The 12,426-nt window shown below is 24.9% G+C and overlaps 3 protein-coding genes across 4 annotated transcripts in view; 1 reads left to right on the plus strand and 2 right to left on the minus strand.

Moving 5' to 3' along the window:
* The window catches only part of LOC122500010 (kinetochore-associated protein 1), a 33,121-nt gene extending 24,752 nt beyond the window's left edge, over positions 1–8,369 (plus strand). The window contains exons 30-32 of one of the 2 annotated variants that reach the window (XM_043608680.1): positions 7,651–7,953; positions 8,022–8,105; positions 8,196–8,369. In XM_043608680.1, coding sequence (XP_043464615.1) covers positions 7,651–7,953; positions 8,022–8,105; positions 8,196–8,240 — 432 coding nt within the window. In that variant the 3' untranslated portion in view covers positions 8,241–8,369. Of the gene's footprint in view, positions 1–7,650; positions 7,954–8,021 lie in introns of both variants that reach the window. The other variant, XM_043608679.1, reaches the window with a different exon arrangement.
* LOC122500011 (jerky protein homolog-like) lies at positions 343–5,810 on the minus strand. Its single transcript, XM_043608681.1, has 4 exons — positions 5,524–5,810; positions 2,380–3,348; positions 1,865–2,283; positions 343–1,770 (listed from the first exon to the last, which is right to left on the minus strand). Exons 2-4 carry the CDS (start codon positions 3,328–3,330, stop codon positions 1,488–1,490), a joined length of 1,653 nt encoding a protein of 550 aa, XP_043464616.1. The 5' UTR covers positions 3,331–3,348; positions 5,524–5,810; the 3' UTR covers positions 343–1,487.
* On the minus strand, positions 8,251–10,896 carry LOC122500012 (mitochondrial transcription rescue factor 1). Its single transcript, XM_043608682.1, has 4 exons — positions 10,258–10,896; positions 9,553–9,692; positions 8,670–8,742; positions 8,251–8,524 (listed from the first exon to the last, which is right to left on the minus strand). Exons 1-4 carry the CDS (start codon positions 10,447–10,449, stop codon positions 8,360–8,362), a joined length of 570 nt encoding a protein of 189 aa, XP_043464617.1. The 5' UTR covers positions 10,450–10,896; the 3' UTR covers positions 8,251–8,359.
* Between the last annotated feature and the right edge of the window lie 1,530 nt (positions 10,897–12,426).

Genomic DNA, 12,426 nt, shown 5'->3' on the forward strand with positions numbered 1-12,426 from the left:
AAAAACATTTTCCAGAAGGTCGTGTTTTGTTTATAATCTAAGTGAACTTCGACCAACGATATGGAAAATGTGGTTAATAGGTTTTTACATTGGATAGCATATAACCAATTTAAGTCAAATAAAAGAATATTTTACAGTCAGTCCCCGCAACCTGCACATATTGCAGAATTTTTTTTATTTTACTTAAAACTATAAATTAAATTTTTCATAACTATAAAATATGAAGATATCGATAACTCCGAGTCGAAGACTCGGAGTGATCGGTTTCTTCATGTTTTATAATAATTAAGGATGACCGAGTGATAAAATCATTATTTTACATTATAAGAATACAGTAAATCCCCGCAACCTGCACGTATTGCAGAATTTTTCCTTTTCCCCGAACTCGCTACCTGACCCTCCATTCAGCCGCTCTCCCACCACTTTCAGGGATGTATACACCCTTGTATCGCATACAATTGTAGGCGCCCGCACTGAGAAAACGATACTTCTAATTTGCAACATAATATGTTTAATTCAATATCTTTGTTATACAGTCAAACATATTTAAGTTTAATTCAAACATATTTTTTAGTTGATAAAATATAATTCATTTAAACATAAATTTTGTTTGGTACAAAACTGTTATGTACTTAAACGTATTTTATGTTTATTTCAAATATAATTTTTTTAAATGAAACAAATCATATACAAGCAAACAATATTTTTAAATACACTGGGGTCAAAAAGTTTCAGTACATTTGTACTGATTACTGTTAAGTGCTCGCTTCACTTAAAATTCAAATATTTCTGTAAAAATAGATGTAAGAGCTATCAAAGTAGGATCATTTTAAAGTTCAATAAATTTAGAGTCAAATAGGCTAAGATATAACCAATTTAATAGTGTAAATATTAAAAATATAATTCTTTAAAGTCAGAGATTTTTTGTGAAAATTGCGATTTTCAAATCTGGAATTCAAGCGTATTCAAATTGAAGAAAATTTTTTTTAAGTTTTGATAGTTGCACAATAAAAAGTACAAATTTAATTCTTTAATTCTAGACCAAAATCATTCACATATATTAAGTATTTTCTTCAAAATCTATAAAAATAATATCTCTTGCTCTAAATTTTTCGAAGAATATAAATTGCAAATTCGTCGTTTTCATTTACTTGTTCTATCAAATAACCACACTTTTGAAAAATATAGAACCTCTTCATCTTAGGAAATTTAAGATATTTACATGAAATTTATCCCTCTTCTTATAGTTTTATAAATTTTAACTCTATCATTATTTATTAATTTTAATATACCTTATGTAAAATATATGTATCAAATGAGTAATTGATAAGACGGATAACCATATTATAAGGTTTTAAATTTAGTTGTGTAATAAGTTATCTTGACGTTTTGAATACAAGTTTTCACCTTTTTTTTATACAATTCATTTATAAAAATGTTACATATACAATTGTTGATAACTTTTCACAATACATAGTCATATTCAGTCACTTGTTATTACTATCATTTGAAATAGGTAAATTTTTTAAAGTTGATAACACATCTTTTGAAATTTCGTCAAATTTTTGTAGTTGAATCATATGTTCTGATTTGCATTCCCGCTTTTGTTCAAACCACTTTTTAAAAAGCTTGAACCCATTGTAGGCTGTTGTAGCGTCTGTCACTACATTTTCTACATAACCTCTTTCATCGATAATTTCATCATCTTCTCCATCAGTTTCTGTACTTTTTGCTTGTTGATTTTCTTCACTGATTTCGTGACCAAGGAACCTGCAATTTAAAAAGAAAGTAATTATGCTCATTAATTTGGTTAAAAATTGATATTTATGAATAATTAATAATTTAATGGAAATCTGAAATAAACCTTTGAATAATTTGATGCAGATTTTCAACATTCCAACCAGGTTCAAATCTATCCACTTGTGACCATGTTTGCACTTCCTCTCGTGTGATATTTTCAAATCCTGGTATTCTATACAAAAGTTGCATAATATCGTCTTCACTTATTTCTTTGCAATTAGCAATCTCAATATCGCAGCTAGGTATTATCTTTCTCCATGCGCGACAAATGTTTATGGGTGTTACATCTGACCAGGCACTCGATATTTGAACGCAACAGCTAAGCATATTCCTTTGTTTAAGAAATTCTATGAGACTTTCTGTATTTTCTTCAAGAAGCATATCCCTTAAAAGACTTTTTCTATACAGATGCTTCATTTTTTCTATTACTCCCTGATCCATTGGTTGGATTAGGGCCGTCACATTAGCAGGAAGATTTTGTACCTGTAATAAAGTATTTAATTTATTATTAATAAATACAAAATAAATAGTGATGTACTATGTAATACAGCAATTTAAACAATGAATATATGTACTTACAATAATCATATCATCAATTAACTCTGTTTCTTCTTTAGATAAATGACAACGTGCATTATCTACTAAAAGCAACACTTTTTGGTTGCCATTTCCTTTAGTTGCTTGAAACTCTCGAACAGAAGGCAAAAACACCATCTTAATCCATTCTGTGTACAATTTGCGAGACATCCAAGCATTTTTTTGGCCAGCATATGTCACTGGTAATTTATTAATCCCCTTAAAGCAGGGTGGGTTCTTTGATTTTCCAATTACATACAGAGGAATTTTGTGACTACCATCAGCATTGGCACAAACCATAACAGTTACACGATCTTTTGAAACTTTATAACCTGCAGCACTTTTTTCAAAATCGGAGACAAAAGTCACAGAAGGTAGCATTCTCCAAAAAATACCTGTTTCATCTGCATTATAAATTTGATGCAGCTGCAAATTTTCTTTTCTAATTATTGCTGCCAGTTCGTCCACAAATTCTACTGAACATTCATAATCATTGGATAATTTTTCTCCTTGAATGCTACACGAGTGAATTTGAAATCTTTCTTTAAATCTATAAAACCATCCGTTACTCGCCTTAAATGTAGGGTCACCATTAATATTTTTGTTTATTATTAGAGCTTTCTCTTTCAAAATTGCTAATGAAACTGGTTGGCCTGCAGATAGTTTTGCTTTAAACCAATCATAGAGAATATCTTCTAAAACAGGATTTTTGGAAGTAGTTACTCTCTTACGTTTATATAGATAAGAACTTTTATCTATTTTTACGAATGGTTCCTCTCTATTTCTACTCATACTTCTCAGGCGTCGTATTGTTGAAACAGAAACATTATATCTTTTAGCCAGTTCAGGAATGCCAATTTTAACATCAGAAGCTTCATTATACTTGAAAAGTTCTATAATTTCTTGACGCTGACCAAAAGTGAGGAATGTCAATGTCGCTTGCTTTTCTCCCATTTTAAACCAATGCTGCTTCTGAAAAATGATTCATAAGCATTTTGTAATGAGCTGACACTTAATGCGTTTCTAATGAGTCGCTATGTATTATTAAGCTATTTGACACTGCGAGACGCATGCTTATTCCCGAAATCTTTTTTAACCAAATAGTTATTTGATATAAAACTACTTAACTTAAAATTCACATAATATGCACATTATTCGACATAAATTTCATTGCACACAAAAACCATTTAACATAAATATCATTTGTCATAGAATTCATTAAACAGAAATAATATTTTACATAAAACTCAGATAACTTAATTCCCATTTGACATAAAAATTATGTAATACATAAATTTCTATTGACATAAAAATCATTTAACATATATTTCTTTTGACATAAAACTCATTTAACGTAAATTTTATTTGTTATAAAATTCATTTGACATCAATTTCATTTGGCATAAATGTCATTTAACGTAATTCTCATTTGACATAAATATTATTAGACATAAAATTAGCTTGACATAAATTTCATTTGACGTGAATATCATTTAACATAATTATTATTTAACGTAAAATGAAATTTATATAAATTTCATTTAGCATAAATACCATTTAACATAATTCTCATTTGACATAAAATTTACTTGACATAAATTTAATTTGGTATAAATCTCATTTAACATAATTCTCATTTGACATAAAATTCAGATGTCATAGATTACATTTTATATAAAGATCATTTGACATAGAAATATAGGCGCGAATTTCAAAATTGGCGAATCACAATGTTGTTGATAATATCTAATTGGTTACTTTTAAAATTGGTGCCAATATTTTTATGTAAAATGTAATTTGTGTAAAATGATTTTTATGTCAAATGAGAATTTTGTTGAATGACTTTTATGACAAATGAGAATTGTGTTAAATGTCTTTTATGTCAAATGAGAATTTTGTTGAATGACTTTTATGACAAATGAGAATTGTGTTAAATGTCTTTTATGTCAAATGAACTTTGTGTCAAATGAAAATTATGTTAAATGGGATTTATACCAAATGAAATTTATGTCAAGTAAATTTTATGTCAAATGGCATTTATGGTAAATGAAATTTATATAAATTTAATTTTACTTTAAATAATAATTATGTTAAATGATATTCACGTCAAATGAAATTTATGTCAAGCTAATTTTATGTCTAATGATATTTATGTCAAATGAGAATTACGTTAAATGACATTTATGCCAAATGAAATTGATGTCAATTGAATTTATAACAAATAAAATTTACGTAAAATGAGTTTTATGTCAAAAGAAATTTATGTTAAATGATATTTATGTCAATAGAAATTTATGTTACATCATTTTTATGTTAAATGGGAATTAAGTTATCTGAGTTTTATGTAATATATTATTTCTGTTTAATGAATTCTATGACAAATGATATTTATGTTAAATGGTTTTTGTGTGCAATGAAATTTATGTCGAAATAATGTGCATATTATGTGAATTTTAGGTTAAGTAGTTTTATATCAAATAACTATTTGGTCAAAAAAGATTTCGGGAATAAGCATGCGTCTCGACACTGCTCTCTAAATTATAATTTTTACTTTGCAGTTAAATATTCTTATTTCACAAGAGGTAATTTTTAAAGTTTTTTATTTACACAGTAAAAAGTAAATCTTAATTTAAGATCGGTCTTAAATTCAGCACTGTCTGCTATAATGTTAAAGGATACAAAATATGTGCGTAAATTCAGCATTGACTGCCTTAAAAATGTTGCATCTTAATTTAAGGCTGCTTTCCTGCCTTAAAATAAGACTTTCTTTTTACTGTGTATTTTGTATTATTCAACGCAACAATAAACAAAATACTTTCCACAGACAGAATATTTGAAAATACACAAATATGTACATACGCAAGTAGTACAAAATCAGCAAAAATACTTATTTTCGAATAATTATAAAACTTTATTTACTAAAAATTTTAAATAAATTTTATTTATTGAAAATAAGTCTTATAATGCTTTAAATGCAGAACAAAAATTATTTAAAGAACCTTTAAGGAAAAGTCATTTCCATAGCACAATTCACTTCATTATTATATAGTTTACAATATTTAAATTTGAATAAAAATTGCCATGAAAATATAATAAGTCGAATAATGATAATAATAAAATAGTATTAAATAAATAATATATACTTACAATAATAAATATTCCAGTTTCAACAAAAAATTCAATTTTTTAAATTAATTTGTGGCACAACAAAAATTTTTAGTCATCAAGAGAAACTTATGTACTGAGACACTTTTCGGCACTGAGCACGCGGTAAAAGTGAAAGTGAGTGTATGGTCACATAGCGAGTTTGGTCTATGTCGTCAGAGCGTCAGGTTTCGGGGATGTGCAGGTTGCGAGTTGTGCAGGTAGCGGGGACTGACTATACTAGCGAAATTATCCGCGCGCAATTTTAAATTTGACATCAGATTTTCAAAATTGAAAATAATTAAACTTTCTTGTACGAGAAAAATTGAATTTCGTAAAAATTGTTATCTGATACCTAAATTGAAAATAATCGTCATTTCAAAAATTTTAATTATTCTGAAGAATAGAGAAGGTAAAAAAATTATTATATATTCAACTTTCTAAACAAAGAATATAAATAATATTTTTTTTAGAGAATTTCCACTTCCAATAAAATTTCGAAAAAATCATTTATTTAACAAAATTTTATGCAATTTATTTTTCACAATAATTCAATTACTTTCACTGATAATAAAATTTTTCATGAAAATTCAATTTTTAAAAAAAATTGTTGATTAAATTTTAAGCAAGAAATCAATTATTTTTATAAATAATAAAACTCATCGAACAATTTCACAAGAATTCAATTATTTAAAAAACTTTTAATAAAATTTAATTCAAAAATTCAATTATTTTCATAAATAATGAAATTTTCGCTTAAATTAAATTATTTTAAATAAAATTTTAATTGAATTGCAGGGAAAATTAAATTATTTTTAAACATTTTTTTAAAAATTCTTCGTAAGAATTCAATAATATCAATAAATAGTAAATTTTTCACAGGAATTCAATTATTTTAAATATAATTTTAATAAAATTCATCTCAAAAATTTTCTTATTTTTTTAAATTTGGCAAAAATTCAATTCCTTGTAGAAATAATAAATTTTTTCTCAGGAATTCAATTATTTAAAAAAGTTTTATTAAAATTCTATTCAAGAATTCAATTATTTTAAGAAATAATTAAATTTTCTATTTACTGAAAATCAATGAATTCTTGGAAAGTATTTAGAAAAAAATTTTGAAAATAATTGAATTCATTTCAAGAATTTTATAAACATTAAAAATGTAATTAAAATTGTATTGAAAATAATTTAATTTTTGACAAAATTTTTATTAAAATTCTTTATAATAATTGATTTTTAAGAAGCATTTATTTTAAGTTTAAAAAATAATCGTGTTTTATTATTTAAAAATTTTTATGTGGAATTTTCTCAAAAATTTTGTTTTAAACAATTTAATGATTGTGGAAAGTTTTATTGAAATAGTAGATATTAAAAATCACTGAATTCAGAAAAAGTTTTAATGAAAATTAAATTTCTGTGAAGAATTTTACCAAAATTTAAAAAAATTGAGTTCGTTACAAAAATGTTGTTATTTTCTTAAAGAATTGAATTTTTAGAAAGAATTTTATGAAAATTTTAAAAATAATTAAATTCCTGCTAGAAATGTTATTTTTTAAAAGAATTAATTTTTTGGGAAGAATTCTGTTACTTCTGAAAAGATAATGAATTCTTTCAAAAAACTTTATTTGAAAGTTTTGAAAATAATTGAATTTCTGCGAAAAATTTTATAAAATTTTTTAAAATAATTGAAAATTTCTGATAAGAAATTTGTTATTTATCAAAATAATTGAATTTCTGCGAAGAATTTTGTGTTTTATGAAAATAATTGAATTCTTACCAAGAATTTTATTATTTATAAAGATAATTGAATTTTTGTCAAAAACTTTATTAAAAGTTTTGAAAATAATAAAATTTTTGCGAAAAATTTTATGGTAATTTTTGAAAATAATTGAATTGCGGAGAAGAATTTTATTATTTATATTTAGAGTTATTTGAAATTTTGGCGAGAATTTTTTTTAAATATTTGAACATAATTGAATTTCTGCGAAGAATTATTTTATAAAATTTTTGAAAATAATTGAATTTCTGCAACCATTTGTAATTTATTCAAAATTCTCCGAATTATATCGTACAATTTATGAACTTTTCGTACATTATTTAATAATAGTAAAAAATATTAATTTTCAGGTGAAAGAATTAGAAACGTTTTTGCCAATGGTTGCTACATTAAGTTACGTAACTAATTGCACTGGATACATATCCGGATGGCAAGTTGTGATATCCGATACTTTCCGAAAAATAGATGTTAATCCAACTTTCAAGCAAATTGAAGATTGCATAAGGATTTTAAGACTCCTCCACTCATGTCCCGTTGTAAATAAGCTGAACTTCGACGACGTAATACAGTATTGTTTCGATTCAAATCAAGCACAATTCGCAGTGATACTGTTACCATTTTTAAATGATGATCAAAAGAACAATGTTTTGAAGGTAATAAACAAATACATATAAATAATTGTTCTGAATAATTTTTATTAAAAGAAAAATTCTATTTTCAGGTTATTAAGACATCGTTCGATGTGGAACAGATAATCAGTAATCTACAATTATTGTCCAAAAAAGGTGTTCTTGCAGTTTCATACGTAAGATATTCTTACTATTTTAATCTCCGTGTATTTTTCCGTAAAAGCATCGAAATATTTTTAATAAAATACATATTCATTTTCTTTCAGTCAATACATGTCTTACGGGAAGTAACGAAATCTCCAAGCAATTAAATTATGTAGATTATTGTAAAAATAATTTTATTTTTTCATTAGTGGTACAACATTTTTTTATTATAAAATAATTTTATACTTTTATAATAAAATGTTTATAACAAATAAATTTAAAAAAATTATCTATAATCTTCAACTAATAATGATTTATCCCTAACAAATGACACCTTGAAACCATTTTGCAATATACTTGTTTTTATAATTTTCACTCGGCTCACAATTATGAAATTTTGGTTATCTGGACTTACATCAACAAATACGTCAATTTCATCTTCATCGTTAACCTTTAACAAAAAAGTTATGTATTTAAAATTTTTCACTGCCTTGATTTCAATGTAGGGTAAAGTGTACGAATTACTGCGCGATTCCAATCGAAACAGAATTAGTACACTTACCCTAATTTTTAATGTTATGAAGAATGATATTTACATCTATACTTTTTTTCGTAACCTTATTTCCATTTAAACGAATTTTACTTTCATAAAAATCGGTATCTATTTTACTGAAATAAAAAAAGAAATTTTAGAAAGTTGGTTGATTAAAAATAGAGGTGGCATCACACATCCTCCTAGATTGAATATTTTTAATTGAATTCTTGCGAACGATTTTATTAGAATTTTTTAAACTAATTGAATTATTTCAAAAAAATTTAATTAAAATTGTATTTAAAATAATTGATTTCTTTCGGACAATTTTATTAAAATATTTAAAAATAATTGAATTCCTTTGAAAAATTCTAATATTTTAGTAAATAATTAAATTCTTTCAAAGAATTTAAAAATAACATTTTTTAAAATAATTGAGTTATTCGAGGAATTGAAATTAAATTTTTAAGAATAATTACAATTTTTTAGCAATTCCTGTAAAATTGTATTAAAAATAATTGAAATCCTGCGATGAATTTTAATATTTATGAAAATAATTGAATTGTTCCTATGAATTTTATTAAAATTTTCAAAAATAATTGAATTTCTTAGAAGAATTTTGTTATTTATGAAAATAATTAAATTATTATTGCGAATTCTTCGATTAATTAATTTAAAATAGTATTAAAAATAATCGAAATTCTTCGATGAGTTTTATTATTTATGAAAATAATTGAATTTTTGCATAGAATTTTGTTAATTTTTTTTAAATAATTGAATTTCCATGAAGAATATTATTATCAGTAAAAGTATTTAAAATATTGTGAAGAATTATATGAAAATTTTGTTAAATAATTGATTTTTTCGAAATTTTTTTGATTCATTATAAAAAAAAAATGATAAGTTATGTAATTAAGAAATAAAATGTTTCAAAATGAAATAATTACTTGCGTCCTATGCCCAGGCATGATTTAAGAACAGTATCTAAGCGTAAAGAAGGAACTGTTCTATTATGAAGTTTTTCATAAGATTCAACTTGAGAGGACAGATTATCAACGTCGGTATCAACTTCATTAGGTTCATTGACCTGTGCAACAGAAAGGTATACAAGAAAATATTAGTTTTTCAATTTTAAAAATTTGCAGCAACAAATAAATATTTAAAAATATATATATTATTATTATTTTTGTATACTTGTCAAAATTTTCGAGTGATGAATATTATGCTATGAAAAACCCGATGAGTTTTAAAAAATAAAAATTAAGATTTATTAAAAAATATAAATTAATTAGAAATTTTTGTAAACTTAACTTTGATTAAAAATATTTACAAAATTTACATAATAGATGAAGTAGGTAACAAAATTTAAAAAGAGTGTAAAAAGTTTAAAGGCTAAAAAGCAAAAGTGACAGTTAAAAAGATTAATAATAAGCAGAATGTATGTACTCTTCATTTTTAAAACACTGAATGAATATAAGTATTATAACCTTTTAACAAAATTATATAATTTCCTATTTCTCGAATATTAAAATTCATTTGTTAACAAATGAATTAAATTCTGACATTGATGTAAATAAAGCATAATAAATTCGGGTCTAACCTACAACAAATTTGGTGAAAAACATTATAAGTTACGTATGACAAACCATTACCTGTTCAAACTTGTTCTTCTTGTGTTTTAATTTTTTCTGTACATATAGGTTAGGAGTTTGTTTATTTAATAAATATATAGGTTTAATACATTCTCTTATTATGAAATTACTTTCCAATGAGGAGAAAGATTTTATAAAAATACTGTAAACATTTTTTTGGAAACAAGTATACAAAACTTTTTTTGCAAGCATTGTATACTTAATTTTAGTTTTATCCTTATCCTTTTTTCCTTATTTATTTTTTTTTTACTAAAAACATTTGAGCGACAAGTCTCGAATTAAAGAATTTCGACTCTCGAAATAACTCGAATGGTCAAATCTCAAATAGTCACACCACCAGCCAGGGTATCTGGGGCCGTATTCTCGAAAGCATTCGACAATTCTCGCATGCGTAAAATGTCGAATGGTTAATGTCGCATGCGACTCTGAAAGTCTATTCTCAATGACCGTTCGAGATAGGTTGTTCGAAAATTTCCGTGTGCGACATTCATACATTGTTGCCGTCGTTTCCAAATACTTATCTGCCAATCATAATTGAGGAGGAAGAGAACTTGACATATGAGAAAAATACAAATAGTTATCCGTTCATTTAAATATTTCAAAATCAATTCAATTTTGCGTTTACAATTTTTATAAACAAATTAACTTTAAGCGGTTTCAGTTTGAAATTTTATAAAATTTTAATTTTGAATGAATTTAATTTAAACTTTTGATAATTCAAATTCTTTTGAAATTAGTTATATTTGGCAATATATATTTAATTAATTATTAAAAATAATGAATTTATAGAAGAATTTTAGTTAAAAACACTAAATACATTGAATTTTGTAGACGTACGTTACAAAATGATTACAAAAATTTAATTATTTTTAAATGTAATAAAATAATGAAAAAATAATAACAATCAAATATTTATTTAAATAGAAGTTACTGATATTATTACGAATAATTTTATAATTAAAGAAATTCGTAAATAAATGTAACAACATTTTTTTTATATTAAAGTTTTAATATTAGCATTTGTAAATTGAGAATTTTTTACAAAAATGTTAAGAAACTGGAATATGTAATATTTTTTTTTTAAAGAAAAGAATCAGTTTGTGAACAATATTGTTATTGAAAAATTAAAATTATGCATAATAAAGGGATATATCCCTTTATATTATGCATAATTTTAATTAATAAATATATATATTTCCTATTTTTGCAAAAAGAAAATTTATTTGTTAATCAAAATTTTTTGTAATTTTATAATTTTAAATTTTATTTTATTTTAAATCTTAAAAAAGAGCATACTTTCAATTTGTGAAACAATATTTTGTAAAGAAAAAAACAAAAGCATACACAAAAACTAACTTTAAAGTGTGAACAGACAGAAAAAATGAAACGAAGATTAAAAAATTAAAAAAAATAAAAAATAAAATAAATATATTGTTAACATGATTCATTCACAAAAATAACACAAACATGTGCAATTTATCCATTATAAATTTTGCATATTATAAATTATTTACATTAAACTTTTATTTCACAAGTTTACTTTTAATTCTTAAACATTACATTTAGGTTATTTTGTATAGTTTTTCTACTTTAGCATGCGGTTCATGTACACTAATACTACTTTATATTATATACGTTTATTACAAGGATGACACACAACCTTATTTTTTACTAGCATTTCGTATACGACTTTGCATCTCGAATGGCCACTACCCACTCGAGATGAACCATTCGGAAATTATCGCATACGACATGAAATCTCGCATGCGACAAGCGTTCGAGAATAGCTTTTTCCATCTCGAATGGTCTGTCGCATGCGACATCTAGGGTCATCGATTCGAGAATACGGCCCCTGAGTTTTGTCGCAGTAAAATTTAAAGTTTAAGGGTGCGATCCCATGTGAGCAGAATACGTCGACCGAAAGCAGAAAATTATGAGAGTGAAAAGAACAACAATATCTACCTATCTCTTTTGCACTCATGATTTTCTGCTTTCGGTCGACGTATTCTGCTCACATGGGATTGCACCCTTAGGCCGCAGTCCCATGGCAGCGTTTTGCGTTGCGTTGTAATGAGAGAGAATGCATCAAACGTATATTTGCGTCTTTTTCTTTCCCATTACGACGCAACGCAAAACGCTGTCATGGGACTCCACCCTTAAAGTTTATAA

Source organism: Leptopilina heterotoma, unplaced genomic scaffold, assembly GCF_015476425.1.
Source record: "Leptopilina heterotoma isolate Lh14 unplaced genomic scaffold, ASM1547642v1 Lhet_180, whole genome shotgun sequence".
NCBI classification, from domain to species: Eukaryota; Metazoa; Arthropoda; class Insecta; order Hymenoptera; family Figitidae; genus Leptopilina; species Leptopilina heterotoma.